Consider the following 20,231-nt stretch of genomic DNA (forward strand, 5'->3'; position numbering starts at 1 on the left):
AGTTCCCAGCTGTATGACCTCGTAAAAGTTACTTGACCTCTCTGAGCCCATTTGCTCATCACCTAATAATTTCAATTTCATAGGATTGCTGTGAGATTAAATTTGAAAATCCATGGAATCTTCTTCCCGCTATGCCCAACACATAGTAAAGGATGTCATTATTACCAAAGAAATTAAGGAGAAGGAAAATAACATTTTTAGAGTTTTGCTGTGTTTGTCTGAAAACCTTAATTTAGCTTTGTAGAGGAATTCAGGAGGAATTGAATTAAATGATAAGGGGACCTCCCCCACCCTTTAAAAACAATATTACTGACCTTTTAAGATAATCAGACCTCCTGGTAATCTATCACTTTTGTTTTAACCTTTACCATTTGCTCAAAATTATAGAGTTGATGCATTATTTCTCTCTTGTTTCCCAAATAAAGCAGAAAGCTGGAGCCATGGTTGTAATGTGAGTGTTCAAAGCTGGCATCCTGTCAAAGGCTCTTTTAGATCTAGCCTTCCGGTCATTTGTTGCGAGGGCTTTGACACTGAAAACCAAAAGATACTGTTGGAGATGCTCTTGCTGGCAGTTTAATTGGTATTTTTCAGGATATAGACACACAATTTCTATATATGCAGAATGAAATGGGGAGTAGGGCAATTATCCAGTGAGATTAGACAGTAAAAAAAAGGGGGGGGGATCAGGCAAAAGAAATTCTTTAAAGCAAGCTATTTTGCCATTTTTGAATAGATACTTCTCTAACTTTGTAGAAGTAGATAAACTTAATAGTATTTCTGTGACCTAATTACAGGCTAATAAAGCAAAACGAATACATATAAAATATCCTACAAAGGCCAGGTTTTCCAATTTGTACTTCTTAATATAACAGCAGCAAAATAAGTATGGGAATTGCATTTATTGCGAATGAAGGAAATGTTAAACGTCTTTCCCACATAGGGGGCAGCAAAGAAAAAAGAGAGGAGAAATCCCAGTAAGAGGACCAGTAAGATGTTTTATTAAGTTATGGTTGAAAATGTTTCCTCTGTAAGTGCTGCAAACATTGATTTGGTTAGTTTCCTGTCCCCTGAGAGTGGTATGCCCTTCTATTTCGTTGTTGCACTTGAATGAAAGCCAATAAATTGTTTGACTTTTGTAATTAAACTGAAGAACTTGATTGAAGGGGATTTTAGCTTCCCTGAAAGTGTGCTTTAAGTTAATCTACTTAAGAGGAATTATCTATTTCTTATTAACGAAATCAAAATACTCTGTGCCTTTATAACTGATGATTTCTATGGGCCTGGTCATGAATCTTATGGTAATGGTAAAATGTCAAACATTATTTGGGGAATTTAGAAACTTTCAGTTGTCAAAAATTTAGGACTTGATTTTGACATTTGTTGTTGGCAAAATGTAGAGTCATAATTGTTTTCTTTTTCTTCCTTGATTTGCCATTTTTTGGGATCGTGTTTAAGATATTTGAGAATTTTTGTTTCTTGAATTTTTTTAAAAAATTGTAGTCATAGATGCAGATGAGAATTAGTTCTTTTGTGGGAATAATTTTAGGGAGTAAATTTCCAGGAATTTTTAGCAAAATCATTTTAGGCAAATTTTTCAAGATTGATTTGATTTAATTGTATCACTTTTATTTATGACAATCATATATAAAGTACTATCATTGGACCCCCTATATACTTCCAAAATTATTTAAGGTGACGTTTGTGAATGAATCTCTAATGCCAATCTAATATATTAAATTTTTGCATAATTAAAAAATACACAGAATTATATGTTAACAAGGGACAGTAGATCTGGTTTTTAATTAAATTCCACTTATATTTTGTGACTGTGCATTCAAAACCGTAGGTGGATATTGTGGAAATAAAAGCAGTAATGATCAGAATTAGTTTCTTAGAAAAACAATGTTTCCATTAATACTTAAGGAGAGAGAGAGGATGAAAGTCTAAATGTCATTTCTAAAGTGGAAATAATTTTAATATGTATTTAATAATGCCTGTCTTCTGCTTGGGCTACAGTCAACATAACCATCTTTAAGTGGTACAGTTTGGAGATAGGAAGGAAAAGGGAAGTCTGAGAGAATCTAACACAGATGTGCTCAGGAGTAAAGCGTGATGGGTATTAGGATGATTTTGTGTAAGGGAACTTTCACTTGAAATAAAAAATTGAGGCAAAGTGAGGTTGAAATTGAAGTATCTGGGTGCCTGCCCTGGTCTCCTCTTCTTTTTGTGTGCACAGAGATATGGCCAAAGGAAGCCACATGGGTCACCGAGGATCCGCCCTCTGCCACTGCCCCTTGTCGGTGTGAACTGGCCAAACTCCCAGAAGGAGCTACCCTTGTCCAGCAGCTACTGTTAGACTGTTGTAAAGATTTGAGTTGATTTATGAACAGCCAGATGATTTAAAATATCCCTGAGCCATTCTAGGTAATCAATCGCCTTTCCCAAAGTTCATGACCAAATATTTGCACTCTAGGCTTAGGGCCTTTATGGGAATTTGAAACTAGAGAAGACCGTGTACCAAACTCACGCGGCAGAGGATTTCTAGCAAAGAGCATCTCAGTTAATGTGAGGTATCCGTGCCTTCTAAAGAATTTTTCTACTTCTACAGCATTAAGAGTAGAGATCCCGTTTGAGAGAACTAGTAACAAATTTCTTTTGGCCATAAAATTATTCCATGCCAACACTTGTTGGAATTTTTATTAACTTGTGGATCTGACCTAAACTTTGGCTGTCTAATCCTTAAATGCTTTCTTTCTTTCTTTCTTTCTTTCTTTTTTTTTTTTTTTTGCTAGCGAAGCTGACAGTATGCAGGGGGAAAGTAAGGCTTATGTACTGATTTTGAGAATACATCCTCAAAGACTGTATTTTATAGAGCAAGAATCAAAGACTAGGTTTGTAGAGTAAGAACAAAAACAACTCTTGTTTTAAAGTATGATTATTTGAAATAACTACAACATGCGGGTATCAATTTATAAGCTTTAGAATGAATATTGTCCTATGTATCATATTTTATTACTTTACTGAAAATCCAGGCATTTTGAATTCTTGACTAAGACCATTGCAAGAAAAGTATCTGTTCAGTAAATAATTTTTACACATTTCTTATAAATCTGTTGTTGGAAAATAGTTGTCTTCTCTTGAGACAATTCTAAATGCAAAAACAGGAAATGCAATCAAAACAAGGCATTGAAGATTTATAGAACTTCTCATTTGTATTTGTAATAGACTTAAATCCATGTATTATTTATTATATGAGAAGAAGAGGAATCACCATGCATTGTTGTTGTTGTTTTTTTTAACTGAAAGTCACCATTTTACCTTCCCTAGTATATGTTGTCTGTCTGACTCTAACTCACTAGGGACAAACCTTGAACTTTTTACGCTCTTTCCAAGTCCTGAAGCTAAGAAACAAATGCAGTGCAGCTTGGCACAAAATTTGACCCTTGCTGGCGGGTCAGAAAACGTCACACGCATGAGCCTGTACCCTCTGGGACGAAGGCTCAGCTACCACATCAGGATCAGCCTCTCTGATCACCGTTTCTGAGCAACATCCCCTCGCTCCCCGAATTTAGACTTCTGCATATACACCTCGCGCTAGCTTATCCTATCTATTTTTCACAAGATACGTAGGTAAGATTGTCAGGTTTTTAATGGCTGGTGTCTGCAGCTAGTCCTTTGGGTCAGTCACCTTTGTGTTGCTTACTCAAGTGCATCTGCCCCAGTTGGATGTTTTAAAATAAGCTGAACTCTGGAAGGCTTGGATTGGAGGAAAGGGACTGTAATCCTGTGTTACACAAACTGGAGAGAGACAGTATGGTATCGTTTCTTGGCTACTTAGTGCTTTCTGACTTTCAGAAGAAAAGGAAACTTGGCAGCATGTAATTCTAAGAAAATTATAAGAAACAAAGTAGAACCCAGCTCTTCGTGGGGGCAGGGAAGGGGTGAAGTCTGCTTCGATGGCTTCTGCGTTGTCTGACGTCCTCACAAACCCTGCAGGTTCAGTGTTGACTGACAATGAGCCCGTACATTCCACCGAGGGAAGAAAGAGCAAAATCTTTTTCTTCCCTTAGCCAGTGGTTCTGTTAATTCAGGAGCTATAAAGCAGATTTTAAATTGACATCATTTTCTAACTGGAAAGTTAAGTGCCCCTTCTATCTGGAATACAAACATTTCAACAGGTCCTGTTGCGCTCGATGTGAACTTTTTATTCAAGTATAAAGGATTTTAACATTTCTGGGTGTTAACTTTTAGGGAATACATAGCAGTAGCAAATACACTAAATAAACAAAGGGGCTCAGGTTGAAATAAATGTCTGTGGCTCTCGCGACATGAATACATGCACGGATCTGATTATGAAGAATGTTAGCTTTTACCCTAGAGAACAATCACATTTTAGCCCAGGGTCCAGCTCTCATTGCTGGTGTGAACATTTCCCCAGTTAGGTACACACAGACACAGGAATGATGCAGCATTTTAAAATGCATTCTTTTTTTCTTAAACACATGCCCACCATCTTGACAAACACTGTTTAGTGCGAAGTTCAAACACACGTCACCCAAGGTTAATTTCTACCTTGTGCAGTCAGGTGGTTTCAGATGTGCTGCGAGGATCCACATGAGCAAGGAGACGCAAATCCCCATTTTGTTGTCTCTTTGGAATTCTGTTCAGACCTCTTACATTGTGTGCAGACATATGAAAAAGGAGGACGCAAAAGTGAAACCAGTCCTGGGGCTGCTGTGAGCGTGCACGTTCTTTCCACTGACCGTGTGCTTGTTTGACTTGTTTTTGTCCTCTTCACACGTCCCCCACCACCACCCTTCACACTGTCCACCCAGGCTTGCTCTGGGAGTTCATGCAGAGGACACCGGCCTCAGCACCAGCAGCAAGCACACCCCCCCGACCCCCACCCCAGGGCCACCTTCCTCACATTCCTGCTTCCTGGGCCATCTTTTGCGAGGGGGTTTGGGATTCCAGCCCTGGCGGTCCAGGCTCTCCTAGCTGTGGCTGTAGGGACTTAACCCATTCTTCCACTGTCTTGACCGCCTGTCCAATAGGCAAAGCTGTTAGAAATAACTGTGTGGTTATATTTACTGCTTGTGTGTTTCCGTGATAGGAATCGTCTTTATAGATTAAAAAATCATAGATCCACGCAGAACTTTTGGGTCATTTAGTTCCACGCCCTCATTTTACACACACACACACACACACACACACGCGCGCGCGCGCACACACACACAGACGCACATCTTCATCTAAGCAAATACAAGAAATTCTAGTTGCTGGCAAAAAGGTGTCAACATAATTCTTCTATTCAGGAATCAATTTATTTAATGAGTTTAAATTAAAAATCTTAAAAATCCTCTTCGTTATGGGTAAAGGAAAAATACCATTTATGATATACAGTTAGTATGGTTATTTTGGTATAATATGTGTAATGGTCGGAACTGAATATCTGGCATATTCTGACAGTATTACAAGACTTAAAAATCTAAAGTCTAAAATTCCTAAATTCCGAGAAAAAAAGTGCTGCACCTGTTTTGGGTTGTGGATCTCGTACCGCGGCCTCTCAGAGGGTTAGCTGGAAAAAGTTCTGTGGCTTTCTTCAGATTTATAATTTTAAATGGCCTTTTGGTAGCTGCGTTCTCTATACCCTAGTTTGTCAAGTAAGCAGGCAGATGTTTTCACCTTCTGATAAATTACCATAATAAACATGTCTGCCTGCCTTACTTCATCTGCTACAAAAAATATTCAGGGCTCATCCGGTTGGAAGGTGAGTCACCTGAGGCTTTGTTCCCAAATTAGTAACGCCGCAGGCTCTCATTTAGCAAGTTGTGCTTCTCACCAATTAAACGGCAAAAAGTTTCTCTCTCTCTCCCTCAGATAGAGACTTAGGCTCTCACCTGTCAGAGGAAAATGAAACCGTCACTAACCAGTGTTTATTTTGCTGGCGGGTTCATGCCTACGACAAAGTGATTTTTTTCTCCAGGTGAATTACTCCCCACGCTGGCGTGGCAATGACTAATAAAGTATTTATGAAAACGCAAGTGTGTTGTCCCCACTCCCACAGTGTGTCACTGCTGCCGCCAAGTGACAGGTCTGAAAAAAATATATCAGCAAACCTTAAACAATTAGAGCATCCATTCCACTTTGGAAAACCGAGGCCCCCACTCCCTCCTAGACAAAGATACCTTCTCCTTATAGGATGAGAACGCAGAGGCTCGCCTAAATCCCTCTGACCCATGTAGCCAGCCATCCCTTGGAATTCGGGGCTTCTGAGACAAGAATGGCACGGTGGTGAAGAAAATAATGTCTTTCCCTGAACCAACCCCATCTTATTCTGGCGTTGAGGGGAGTTTTTAGTCTGGTTAGTTGTCCACAATCGCACACAACATCCTCCTGAGCTACAGGAGGGAGCTGTCCCTGTCTTAAAAATCGAGTACACACACCAAGAACTTGCAACTCTGGGAACCCGCGAATGCTTGGAGACCTATGCAAAGACCATTCTCCTGAGCAACCTCATTCTTGAACTGGGCTAAGAGCTTTCAATTGCTGTGACATTTTCAGCCAGGGAAGGGAGTAGTTGCTGCGGAGAAATGTTTTACAGGCAATTACTTTATATTATCAACGGAGCAATTCCCTGTCCAGAGAGGGGCCAAAACGATCAAGTTAAATCATGAAAGAGAGAAAGAGCGAGCGGGAGAAGGGATTCATCTCATTAGCAGGTGCCCGTGCGGCAGGCTCTGCGGGCACGGTGTCACTGGCCCTTTAAGACGACGGCTGCGCTCCCTCCGCCGCCGCCGCCCCCTCCCCCGGAGCTGTTGACAGGTCTAAACCTCCCGAGCAGCCCATTGTGGCCACAGTAGGAGGCACCTGCAGAAAATGTGCCAAAACCAGGCAGGGAGCAAGAGCTTTTCAATAAGCCCCGCAGCTGGAGAGGAGAAGCAACACTAAACACGCGGGCGCAGACCAGGCATGTGATGGGAAAAGGGGTCAAACCCAGACACCTCCTATCGGCTTTCTGAGCTTTCTGAGCACCGTTTGGTTCAATTTGCTGACATCTTCTAGCTGGCTTTTCTCTATTTGCTTAATATGCTGAGGTATTTAGCTTAAAAGCACTAAATACTCCATCACGAGGAGCTCTTCTCTCCCTTTCCCATTTACTGTTATTAAGGACGTTTTCCAGTATTTTCTCCCTCTTTCTGCTCCAAACTAAGATTGTTTTCTTTCCGTTCTCTCTCTCTTACTGCTACCTCGCAGGCATTCGCCACCACATGCTGCAGGCTTGATTTGAGTCTTTCTTAATTCGGGGGCAAGTCAGGCTCTCCCAATTTGGGATCTGGGCTGCCTTAGTAAAACACACATTCCAGCTGCTATCAGCACATGTCTGGAAGATGCATTGCATTTCGATGCAGTGAACCTTTGCTGGGCGTCGACTGTGTCCCCACCGCTGTCCTAGGGACTTCTGGAAATCCAGAGATAGACAGATGTGCTTCCACTCCCCTACTGCTTAGGATCCAGCAGAGAGGCCAAAGAGCTGATAGGACCATGGGTTTTAGGAGCTGGTCTTGCACCCATGCACTTGTCTTTGTGGTACTTACAGCCCTTTGGAGAATAAGCTGGAGTGGAGGTAGGGCAGGGGGGACAGGGAGGGGCCTGGCATGTGCTGGTGCTGTAGTGGCTTTGTCTAGTCTCTCTTGAGAAGCAAGAGGACAGAGTCTCACTAAGCTGAGAACCTGGCATCACGCCTCAGTTTTGGCAGCTCTCAAAGGTCTGGAAATCCTTGCCTTTATGTGGGGCCTTCCGGTTCGCATGATATGTCCCATCTATCCTTTTTCCCCCTGGAGGTAGTAAGGCATTATCTCGGTCTTACAGATGAAAACATCTGAGACTCAACACAAAGCACTTTGCCCAGGGGCACACAACCAGTGGGTGATAAGTGCAAAGGCCCTGAGGAAGCTGACCCCTCTGGGGCCCACCTTTACCTTTCTGCTTCCCTTCTACCCTGTGTGGCCTCTTCCGCCTGTCTCCCAGCGCAAACACACGCTTTGAGAGCGGCGCAGAAGCAGACAGACAAAGGGACATTTTCACAGTGAAACTTCTCTCCCCCTTTCTACAGATGGAGAGTGTTGGCGTGTACGGACTCTGTGGGTGTGCAGCGAAGAGCAAAGTGAAGTGTGATTCCAGGTGGGAAATACCAGCTTCAGGTAGGAAAGGAATGAATTTGTGCAAGTACCAAACTAGCGTCGGAAGTCGTTCCCCCCGCCCCCCCAGCAGATTTCATTCCTTTGGAGAGGGACGAGGCCCATTTCTAGCTGGTACAGTTACCCTGAAGCACATGCAAGATATTTGCCAAACCACTGCAGAACATCTGGCCGTTCAGAGCGCTGACGAGTGGTAAGAGGCATGAGAGCAAGAGTGTTTCAAAAGCACCCTTGAGTCGGGAATTGAAATTGTTTCCCACCTACTCAGAGCTCGGAAAATGGGCAACAGCGGGCATCTACACTCCCCAGCACAGCTGTGGAGCGGGACCTGGCTGGGCGCACTCCTGTCCCCTCCCTGCCTGGGCTCCACGGGCTCTGGGGGCTTGTGTGTGAGAGTTCAGGCCTGTCCCGAGGCAGGAAGAGATGGTCTCGGGCTCCTCCAAGCTTGTTTATGCTTTAACATGTCTCTCCCCACAGAGGACTGGTCCTCTTCTTCCTTCTTGCCCAGTGCCTCCCTCCAATCCTGGAGGAAACAAGTGGACTATTCATGTAAAAAGAGAAAGAGTGAGCTGGGGGGTGGGGGGGGGAGGGGGGATGCCACCGACAAACTCCATTGAAAGCCACTGGCTGTTCATTTACATTCACACTTTTTAAAAAATGTTAACTAATGATGTTAAATGGTTTGCCAAAGGTCCTGGCAGGTCAGTTGTAGAAGTGTCATTTCTGCCTAATTAGGGCTCTTGTGGCTGCCCGGGGCCTCCCAGTGCAACTGGTGACAAGCCGAGAGCTGACAGCTTCAATTGGTGCCAATAGGAAGGTTGGACCGGTCATGTTTTCCAACTCAGCCAGGTGTTTGCTGAATGGGGGAGGGGGCCTGGGGAGATCTGAGCGCTTCCATGATCCGTCTTCTTTCACTGCTGCCTGGCAAGTCCTCTCCCTCTGCCTGTCTTGTCTTGTGTCAAGGTCAAGAATGGGCTTTGCTAAATCAGCAATTTGGGTTATCTCTGGGAGGTCATTAGCAATCCCTGGCCCAGACATTTCAAGTGGTCTCAGACCCCAGATGCTAGATTTTTTTTTTCCCTCCCTAAAATCAGAAAGTAGGAAGAGAAAAGGAAAGTTTTAGGTTAAAAAAAAAATAGTAGGAAGAAAACAAAATAGACCAAAAAAGACCCAGAAAACTCTGCATAGCCCTCCAAGTGTTAAGCTTCTGAAGACATTCATAATAGGAAAACTGCTAGAAGAGAAAACAGCTAAAACATCCAGTTCGATGCTTTGAATGTTTTACAGGGAAGACAGTAATGAAAAAGAAATCCTGTAATGTGCAGCTGGATGTTGCGTGCCTGTCACATAGTAGGTGTTCAACAAATAAGTTACTGCTGATTTGATTTTTCAAGGGAGAAATTTTTGCCTGGGAAACAAAGAGTAATTGAGAGAGACCTGGTATTTTCCACACTTGCTTTACTTGTTCCTGAAACGCTCTTTGAGTTTCTCAGTTCACCATAAAATACATGCTAAGTTGGAGTGCCACATGAGACTTTGATATGATTATTTTATTTCAGTTTTTTGTTTTTTCCCACTTTTTTTTTTTAAGAACTTAAGCAATAACTACTTGGGAGCCCCAGGCTGCAGCAGCTAGAGCAAAGAGGCACTCCCGTGGCACTGAGAGGGCCTCTGAGTGCAGAATTTGGCTTGGACACACTGGCGGGTCCTGTGGGGGTGACAGCACTCCCTGTTCATCCTGAATTGGACACACCCACACTGGAACACACGCAAATATACGCACACAGCGTGCATGTCAGTGGTCTGTCTGACCGGGAACGGCAGGATTCAGGCATGAGCGTCTGGGGTTCTTGCTTGTTAAATCAAAGAGGGGAAAAATGCATCGGAAAAAAAAAGCCACATTCATTTTATGAAAATCTGAAGGCCAGACCCAAAGAGGTCAGTTCTGGGGAGGAGGAGGGTGACTACAGTCATAGGCGTCTGAAACCGGCAGTTTCCAGCTCTCTGTCCCGCCTGCTGCCTCTGTTATCTCAGATATGGAACAATGAAAATTGGGGTCAGAAAGGAGACTGTTCCCATCTGGTGATTTTCTCAATGGCATGGAATGAAGAAAGGAGACGGCCTCTGTAGGCACGCCAGGGGAATACCTGGTCTTTCTCAGGGCCCACTCGCAGTCAGTCCTCTCTCTGTGGCGCTGAGTCCTCCGTGGCTGGAGACCACGTCACCGTGCTCTCTTCAGACCCAGGACAGACAGACGCTAACAGAGGGAATTCATAGAATCATCTCATAGGCTGACCTCATGAATGCTATGTGAGCAAATGAATCTGGATACCTCCAGACAGTTCAGTTGCCTGTTTCCAATTTTCCAGGGACCTCCTTGGTCACTGAATGCCCTCCAGGGGTCCACTTTGCATTCTCGTCCATTCCTTTGGTGCTTGGCTTCATTTTCTTCTTCAGTCACCTTCCTGGTTTTGTCCTGGGATATATGATTTTGCTTCTAGTTCCAGTACGGACCCCCACCATGGCTCTGCCTCCCATATCCGCCTCTGTCCCCTAGACGTGACCCGCTACCCATAATGGCTGTCTGCGGACTTCGAGGGCACACGTGTGAGTGTCTGGCTCTTAATGAATGCTAAGAAGTGGCCACTGAAGTCCCTCATAGTGGTTAGGAAGGTGAATATTTAAAAATCATTCTGTAAGATATTAGTGGTAAAGAAAAACGTTCTTGCAGCCATGAAACCAGCGTGGGAAATAAGCCAGTCATTTAGTATAATGAAACAAAGCAACAAAAAACTTTTGAAGACTTGTGAACAGAGGAAAGAACATACACGTGACAGTGAGTCTTCTGTTTGGTGGCGTTAATATATTCTGGTGGTGCTCATGATAACTGGTCCTCACAATGGCAAAATCATGTTCAGTTGGATATTACCTAAACTTTTCTGAAAGCAAATCTGATTTCGACATTCCATTGTTTGAGGCTTTCCGATGGCCCTTTCAGATCTGATTCTGGCTTCTCTTTGACCTTGAACCCTTACTCTGTTGCGCTGACCTGCTGGCAGTTCTCAGGACCTGCCAGGATGTTTCATGCCTCAGGGCCTTTGAACAAACTCTTTTTTTAATCCTTGGAATGCCTTCTCTCCCTATTGTTCTCCCGACAAACACCTATTTCTTATACCACCTCCTCCCTAAAGCTTCTCCTGACACCCCAACTTTAGATCACCTTTCTTTCTTATGCGCCCCTCTGCAGAACCTCACAGCCTTTTGAAGAAGATTAATAGTTGTGATAATAAAATCTCCGTTTTACTGAATGTCTTCTGTGTGCCCACGTCTGGGCTTTCACTAGTTATATCGTTCATTCCTCACTGCCCTGTGAAGAAGGCGCTGTTGTAGATGCTCATATCACTAATGAGAGCCTGTGGCTCAAGTTGTGTGTTGATGGTCACACAGCTTAAATATGGTGGAGTGGGACCTGAGCCCAGCCAGCATGATTCAAGCACATGTAATAATCACCTTTGTTCTAGAACTACCGAGCCACGCTGACTCCCATTATAAGTTGCGCCAGGCCGGTGTTTGGGTTTTAGTGTGTCTCCCCTCTAGCTGGTGAGCTCATGGGTGTTGGTGACACTCTTCAGTAAGTCTGTGTCTAGTGCCGAGAGGAGGGTCAGCACATGTCAGAGACTCTAAATGTGGGTCGAATTTAACAAAAATTAATGGAATTGAACTGTACTGCATATTTATGTGTATGTGTGTGTATGTATATGTTCTCTCTCCCTGCCTCTTTTATTCTCTGTGTTTTTTATATCTACATATATATGCACACTACACATACATATATAGCTATGTACACAAGATACATATATGTATATGTAGGTATATATACATAAACAAACAGACATATATGTATATAAAGAGATTACAAGGCAGGGAGCGAGAGAATCAGTCTCAGCTGGGAGGAATATACATGCATTCTTGTCTCTTTGACTTTGGTTGGTAAGTTTGTAGTCTCTGTTAACCTCGTTGCCTTGCAGCATGGGTGAGACAGCATGTACCTTGGCCCGGAGACTCCTAAAACCAGACATTGAATCTCTCCAAGTTCTGCTCCGAGTGTCCTATTATGGTTAAGCCTAATGGTTATCAGAGGAGGCGGATGTCTGGGTAGAAGAGCATTTTTGAGGGCTTTTTTGTTTTGTTTTTTGGTGTTTTTTTGGTTTTGGGGGTTTTTTTTGGCTATGCATTGTCTCAGGTATAGAGATGAGTCCTACTTTATCCAAACAGTTTTCTTCATCATTCGGTCTTCTTGAGCCTGAGCTTGTTAGTGATGGTGAGCCTGGGTCTTGTTCCGTCCCATAAGGCCCTGTGCATTATGCAAAGGGCAAGGCTAAGACCCGGCACAGAGAGTAGCCTTAGCACAAAACTGAAAAGCTCTCTTAGAGCTAAGAGGCAGCCATCTGATCTGGAAAGTTGGGTGAAGATTCAGTCATAGCCAGTTCAAGGGCAAGAAACTCCCTCCTGGATCCTGTGCTCATATGTTGCTTGCTTGCAGGGGGAGACAGTTCATGTGGCATTTATAGACAGGTGCCCATTTGTCACACTTATTTTTACCCTTCATGATCATGAAATCCCAGTTTTAAAACCAGATTCCAGAACCCACCAAGCTGTCAGGTTCTTACTGATTTTCTAAAGTAGTTCAGTGGCCCTTGGTGAGCCCTCCCTGCTGTCCTGTCGACTCCCTTCCTGCCACTGACCAGTCATACCCTTTGCTTCTCTCTCTGCTCCTTCACTCCCTTCCTGGAAGCCTTCCTCTTGGCCTTGCCAGATCCTGTCCATCCTTTGAGAACCTGGTAGGTTGATGGGGATCTGACCCTTTCCAGCTTTGCTACGCCACTGAAGGTCTTGTTACTCACTCCAGGGTTCTCTCTTGATGTGCAAAATGCTTTCAGGGTGTAGAGCCTTGGAGGGAAGCAGGGTGAAAGTTAAGACATTTTAAGTTAAGTGCATTTTCACCAATGGAGTTCTGATGGCGAGCTGACTCAACGGGCACTTCGGCAAGAATGGCATGTCTGAAGTTAAAAAAAAATTTTTTTGAGCATTTGCCAATTTTTAGTGTTTTTTCTATTTTAAAATAGGACTTTGCGGTTGTATGTAAAAGTAATTTTTCTGAACTATGCCTCTGAGTGTCCTTGGTGTGTCATTACATTCCTTTGGGCGGGCAAGTCGGCTTGGACATGGGACCCCTGTAGTTGCCCAGGCCCTGTGCTTGTTTTAATGCTCTGATGTTGCCATCGTGAAACTCGTAATAACTTGAATGAGGGCTCCTGCATGTTCGTTTTGTCCTGGGTCCCGTAAGTTATGCAGATGGCCCTGCCTTTGGGGTTCTGTGACTCTTCTGACTGGGAAGCTTGGAGAGAGAGCGTTAAAACCTTAACATGACTTTGGTACCACCGACTGGGAGGCTGTGTGAGAGTCCGGGTGCTCTTTAAGGGAGGAGTTCTAGGCTGAAAACCAGAGGGTCTGGAAGGGTAGAGGCCCCTGAATGCCGACCTTGCCAGGGATCAGCCATGCCCAGCCGTGTTCTTAATGTCCGCCTACAAAAAGCATGGAGAGAACAGTCTGTGGTTCTGTAACTGATGTTCAGAAAGCTTCCTGAGAGAGCCCTGCTTTTCACCTGAAACTCCCAAGTCATGTGGCCAAGGATTTCTGCTTGTTTGAAGTCTTCAGAAAAAAATCCCCAATGAAACACACCAACGCCGGAAGTGGGCTTCCCGTTTTCAAAATGTGCGTGTATACGTCCCCCTGTGGCTCTTCTTGGTACCTCCTCTTGCTTTCCTAACTTACTGTCTTCTTCGGAGAGGGACCTGGAGACGCACATGTGACATGTTGGGGTGGTGTGTTTGAGAAACGGGGCTAAAGGGAAAATAGGGCCAAGTCAGAAGGTGAGTCCGTGGGCGCGCACTGTGAGCTCTTGTGGTGTTTTTAAAATAAGGACCATCCCCGTGTCTGTTGGCCTCCACAGTGATGGGACAGAAGTGCGTGGGTGGCTGTGGGGAGGTGGGTTCCAACCCAGGCTGCACTGCTCCCCACGCCTGGTGTTTAACCGTGTCTGGAGAAGGTCAGTTGGGCTTTCTAGAACTCTGTCTGCGTGAGGGAAGAAGCCCTCTCCCAGGAGGTCTCAAGACACAGTCCCTAGCAAAGCTTCATTTGGAGGAGAGGGTGACTCTGAAGGCTTCCTGATGTCTCATAGTCTGTCCCCCATGACTGTCCCGTCCCCCAGTAGCTCCAGTGACCCAGCAGCAGCAGCAGCAGAGCGGTGAGCCCGGCGCTGGCAGTGTTGGTGGCACTTGCACGGTGGCGGTGGCACCAGCACTGGCGGTGGCGGTGGCACCAGCATGGGCGGCGCCTGTACCAGCGGGACGTGGCACCGCGGCTTTGAAGCAGACATTGGACACGGCAGCGTCGCAGTGGCCGCGCGGGCACATCAGGTTCCATGTGGATTGGGGGGCAGGTGGCTGGAAGTGTCCCAGCGTGGGCTCTGCCTGCAGGGATTGGGCAGGTGACTGAAGCCTGGACCTCGGAGACCATGGAGAGAGAGAGGTACTGGAGGCTCTGCGGGAGGACGAGCCTATCCAGTGGAAGATGGACCCCATTTTTTGCCTTAAGATAGAGTATCCCAAGGATAGATGAGGGTTACAAGATTTAGAGCATTTGTAAGATAAGAACCAAGCCACTGATTAGGAGATGCTCGCAGTTGGCAGTTGGGCACACATTCATTCGCTCCTGTGTTCATTCAGTGATTGGTTCACCAAACATCAGTGGGACCTTCCTTAGAGTCTGAGGTCAGATTATTGGCTTCTTTGCCATTCGCCAGTCTACAATCATGACAAAGTTAGGTCATGAAAGTTAGGTGATTTCTCTAAATTCCAGTTTCTGTGTCTCTAATATGACTTGTGAATAATAGTAAGTGTCCCCCTCGTTGGGTTATCTAATGCATCTGCTTTATCCATTCATCAGTTGATGGATGCTGGGGCTGCTAGTGCTGTCCTTACTTTGGCTAGTATAGGTAATACTAGTATTAATACTAGTGCAATAAACATTGGGGTGCATGTGCCCCTTTGAATTAGTATTTTCGTATCTTTGGGTCAATAACTAGTAATGCAGTTTCTGGATCATAGGGTATTTTCTGTCCCTTTGATTAGTCACCCTCATGGGTGTGAAGTGATACATCATTGCATTTTCATTTGCTTTTCACTGATGCCTGTAGATGCTGGCCTATTGTTCATTTCTGTATCTTCTTTGGAGAAATGTCTATTCAGATCCTTTGCCCATTTTTTAAAAGTATTTTATTTATTTATTTGAGAGAGAGAGAGAGGGAAGAAGGTCAGAGAGAAAAGCAGACTCCCCATGGAGCTGGGAGTTGATTCCGGGACTCCAGGATCATGAGCTGAGCCGAAGGCAGCTGCCCAACCAACTGAGCCACTTAGACGCCCCCTTTACCCATTTTTAAACTGAGTTGTATCTTTTTATTGTTTGCTTATAAGAGTTCTTTATATATTCTAGATACATACTGTAGATGAGCAGACTCCCTCATCAGAAATATGATATTCAAATATTTTTTTCTCATCCTATATATTGTCTTTTTGCTTCTTTGATAGTGTCCTTTGATGCAAATAAGTTTTAAATTTTGATTAAGCTTTAAATTTTGATTAAATTTTGATTAAGCCACATTTATCTTTTTTTTTTTTTCCTTTGTTTTGCTTGTTCTTTTTGTGTTGAATCTAAGAAACCATTGCCTGGTCCGAGGTCACAGAGATTTAGGTCTATTTTTTCTCTTAGTTTTAGCTCTTACATTTTGGTCTTTCTTTTGTCTATTTTGAATCCAGTTTTGAATATGGTGTGATCAAGAGGTCAGCTCATGGTTTTGTATGATAAACCGTTGTCCTGGCACCGCTTATTAAATTTACTGTTTCTTTCTCCCACTCAATCGTCTTAGCATCCTTGTCAGAAATCAACTGATTACAAATGTGAGGCTGTATTTCTGAACTTTCAAGTGTGTTGCACTGATCTGTCAGTCCTCATCCAGTACCATACTGTCTTAGTTATTGAAGCTCTGTAGTAAATTTTGAAATTACAGATTATGAATCTTCCAACGTTGTTTTTATTTGTCAAGGTTGTTTTGGCTCTTGTGGATTCCTTACATTTGCATATGAATTTAGGATCATCTTGTCAATGTCTGTAAAGAAGCCAGCTGGGATTTTTATAGATTGTACTCAAACTGTAGATCAGTTTGGGGAGCTTTGCCATCCCAACAATAGTTAAGTCTTCCTATTCATGTACATAGGTTGTCTTCTCATTTACTTAAGTCTTCTTTAATTGGTGTTTTTGTTTTCAGAATATAAGTTTCACCCTTCTTCTGTTAAGTTTATTCCTAAATATTTATGGTGTTGTAGGTGTTAATTGTCTTCTTAATTTCAGTTTTGGATTGTTCATTTCAAATCACTTTTTAAATGTTGGCCTTAAAACCACTGGAATGCGCAAAGTGGGGTGCACCTCACACTTGTGGGTAAGATTCCATGAATAGAATCCAAGATATAGTTGTGTTTTTGTGTGAGGGGCTGTCGTGGGGCCGGGTGTTCTGCACAACATCAGACTTTTGACTCAGGTCAACAGAATTCCATCATAGTTTTTGAAGTCTTCTGCTGCTCTGTCATCTTTCCCCTCACTCTATACCTGGATGGGTAGCCCTGAGAAGCTACCTCAACCCATTGTCTATAGGCTCTGAGATTGATTTGGACACTGATTCTGACCCTGGTCATGATATCTTTGTCCTTCAGCCTGTCCCCAAATGTAGTGAACACATCCTCTTTGAAGTTTTCACTCAAGTCGGTGATAAAAATGTTCAGCAGGACTTTGCCAAGGATAGAGGCTTGAGGTCCTGAGTTCAGAACCTCTCTCTGAGATCATTGAATTTCAGCCCACAAATAACAGTATCCAATCAGTCCCCAAGCCACCCAGTGGTCCTTGTACCCAATTGTCCCTGCGTCCATTCCATATGGTAACGCCATTGAACTTATCAAATGCTCTGCTGAATTCCTAAATCCGTGATCTACTTCATCTCTACCAGTCTGGTAATCCTATCAAAGAAAGAAACGAGATTTATCTTGACAGAGTTGTTTCTCTGTGAACCTGCAGTGGGTCCTGGTGATTCCTGCTTTCTATATGCTTGTAAACCATAAATCTCCTTTAACAAGTCATTCCTGAATCTGCTTCACCAGACTCACTAGCCAGTTATCCTCTTATGATAAGAGAATTAAACTCAGGTGAAGAAACAGGATTACATGGGCTAAAGTCTTGCATAAGGCTGGTGAGCGCGGAGGGAAGTCTAGAACCCAGGCTTACGATGACCTGTCCTTTGCCCCCTCCACTCACGTGGAGAAGGTGCCTATGCGGATGATGACGGGAGCAAGTGTGAATGTGGGAAGCTACTCAGAAGCTCCCTGTCCCCGGGTGAACTCAGAACTTCAACTTCCTGTGTCCGAAGTGAAATGCTGTTACCCACACGTGATGTGGTTGCCTCAGCAATGACTGGGGGTGAGAAGAGCGTGAAAAGGAGTCTTTGGAACTGCATCTGTGGTATCATATTATCTCGTTTAATTCAGGCTCCTCTTTGTCCTGAATTATCTGGATTTCATTAGTTCAACAAGCATCTATCCACTCACCTTGTTTTAGGCCCCACGGTAGGCTCTGAGGATCCCAAGATAGGAGAGGCACAACGAAGGTTTACGGGTGTGTCCAGCACGGTAAGGCCCACAGTGGGTCCTGTGGTAGACTGACTTGCTGTCTCGTCCCCTGGGGGCCCAGGGCTTCCTCCCATGCAGTCGCGATGGCCAGTGACTCAAGTGAGTCAATATGGAACCACAAACCAGCCAACAGTTGTTTATTTATCATGTGTTCTGTGGTAAGTGCTGCTCTGGACATTAGGATATGGCCGTGAATAAAACATAAAAATTCTCGTCCTTATGGAGCTTACACAAAGAGTGTGTTTGTGTGTACATGTGGGTATACACAAATCTTAACAGCTGTGTCAGATGATCTAGAGAAGGACTAAAGCTGAATGGGGGAGAGGGAAGGATGGGGTGGACATGGGGTTAGAATTTAAAGTAAGAAGTCCAGGAAGGCCTCACTGAGAAGGTGACATTTGACCCGGAAGAGGATGTGTGAAGAAGTCATGTGGGTGTCTGAGGGAGGAGCATTCCCGGCAGAGGAACAGCTAAGGCAGAAGTCCTGAGGTAGGAGTCGCCTGTGCGTTAGAGATCCAGCGAGGAGGCCACACAGCTGGGGCATGAGGCCAGGTGGAGCCTTGGAGGTTGGCCAACTTCTCCTCTAAGAAGCCAGGGGCTTGAGTGAAGGAGTGGCATGATCTGGCTCGCATGTTTGAAGGATCGCGGGGGTCATGCTCTGAGTACACTTCGGTGGGGCCTGGGGTGGGCAGAGGAGAGGCAAGGAGGCCTGTTGGGGAACTATTCATTGCAAGATAACAGAGACAGTGCCAGTTTTCAGCTCAGGGTAAGAGGAGCGGCCGTGGGGAAACCCAGACAGAGGCTGGAGGGGAGGCCCCAGGATTTCCGGGGCCTGGATGTGGGATGTGGCAAAGGGAAGGCAAGAACCACGCCGGCACATTTGGTCTGAGTGCACGGATGGGTGGAGTCGCCAGGTACTGAGGCGCAGACAGCTGGTAAGGACAGGTTCTGGGAGGAGAGGGGGCAGGTTTGGGGCCTGTTGACCGGAATTACCCGTGAGACATGCAGGGGGAGGTGGGTGAGCTCAGGCTGGAAATGTCAGTGTGGGAGTCATCACCACAGGAGGTCCCGCAAGGAGAGAGCGTTGATGGGAAAGAGACGTCTGCGGACTCGAGCCTGGGCCGCTCCCATATTCACACCTCGCAGAGAGGAGAAGCAGCCAGGGAAGAAGTCTGGGGGAGCTGCTCTGTCAGTGGCGGAAGGAAAGCAGGGGTCCTGAAGGTCAAATGAAGGAGGCATTTCTGGGAAAAGGGGGAGGTCTCTCCTGTCGAGTGGTGCAGATGGGTCACGTCTGATGAGGACTGAGGGCTGACATGTACCTCCAATCTTTGTGGCCACACCAGTGGCAGAAACAACAGGCAGACGCCACTCCTGGGTCCTCGCATAGGCTGGGTGCCACCTGCGTCCCTCCAGGTGATCACAGTGACTGTCCTCTGCACAGATCCCCAACTCCACCTCCCACCTCTATCATGGTCCCTAAAATGGCAAAAATGAGTCTCTTCCTCTTTGGTGTTCCTGTGTCAGCCAGTGTCCCGCTAACCAAGATGTTTGTCAAAATGCAGGAAATGTATTGTTTTTCCTTGGTTTTTCTGTATTTTGCTGATTTAGGCATATTTGTCTAGTTCTAATGCAGCTGATCCATTACACGCTATCTCAACCAGTAAAAACATTATTTCTAAACACATAGGATCACATACAGCTCTCCTCGTAAGGTACACTTCCAGTACACCTATTATTTAATATAACGATGTCCCCCTATTGTCACTGTCCTCTGGACAGCTCTTCCCCATCCCAGGTAACGTGTAATGGGGATCACTTTTTTCCTGTTTGTTGGGGTAAGGAGTGGGTGGACCCAGGAAACCTAAGAAGTGGAATCATATAGATAAGTGGGGGGTGAGGGGCTGCACGGTGGTTTATGGGCATTCGGGGCAGGAAGGATGGCAAAAGCAGAATTTGGGAACTGGGAAAATGTGAGTTTGGAACCAGTAAATGAGCACTGTGAGTGCAATATAGACTCCCAGGACGCAGAAGCTGGGCTGCCCCAGGCGGAGCTGCTGTGAGGAAGAGAAAAAGTCAGGGGTGCCCAGGTCAGGGGGACCCTTTCTGTAGGTCTTTCCCAGAGAGAATGAAGCCGAAGGACCCAGTCAGCTGTGAGCCCGGGTGAGACCCAGAGACAGGAAGCAAGGGCCAGCGGGCGGTGAGGGCTGGCGTAGGGTTAACAGACCTGGCAACGTGC

At 45.0% G+C, this 20,231-nt stretch overlaps 1 protein-coding gene across 1 annotated transcript in view; it reads left to right on the top strand.

The window, feature by feature from the left end:
* Positions 1–8,116: 8,116 nt before the first annotated feature.
* HSPA12A (heat shock protein family A (Hsp70) member 12A) overlaps positions 8,117–20,231 on the top strand; it is a gene marked incomplete at both ends in the record, with an annotated part of 130,443 nt that continues 118,328 nt past the window's right edge. Inside the window, one exon of the mRNA XM_080823487.1 lies at positions 8,117–8,204. Within this exon, the coding sequence (XP_080679613.1) occupies positions 8,117–8,204 (88 nt within the window). The remainder of the gene's footprint in view (positions 8,205–20,231) is intronic.

Source organism: Martes martes, assembly GCF_963455335.1.
Source record: "Martes martes genome assembly, chromosome: 14".
Classification (NCBI taxonomy): domain Eukaryota; kingdom Metazoa; phylum Chordata; class Mammalia; order Carnivora; family Mustelidae; genus Martes; species Martes martes.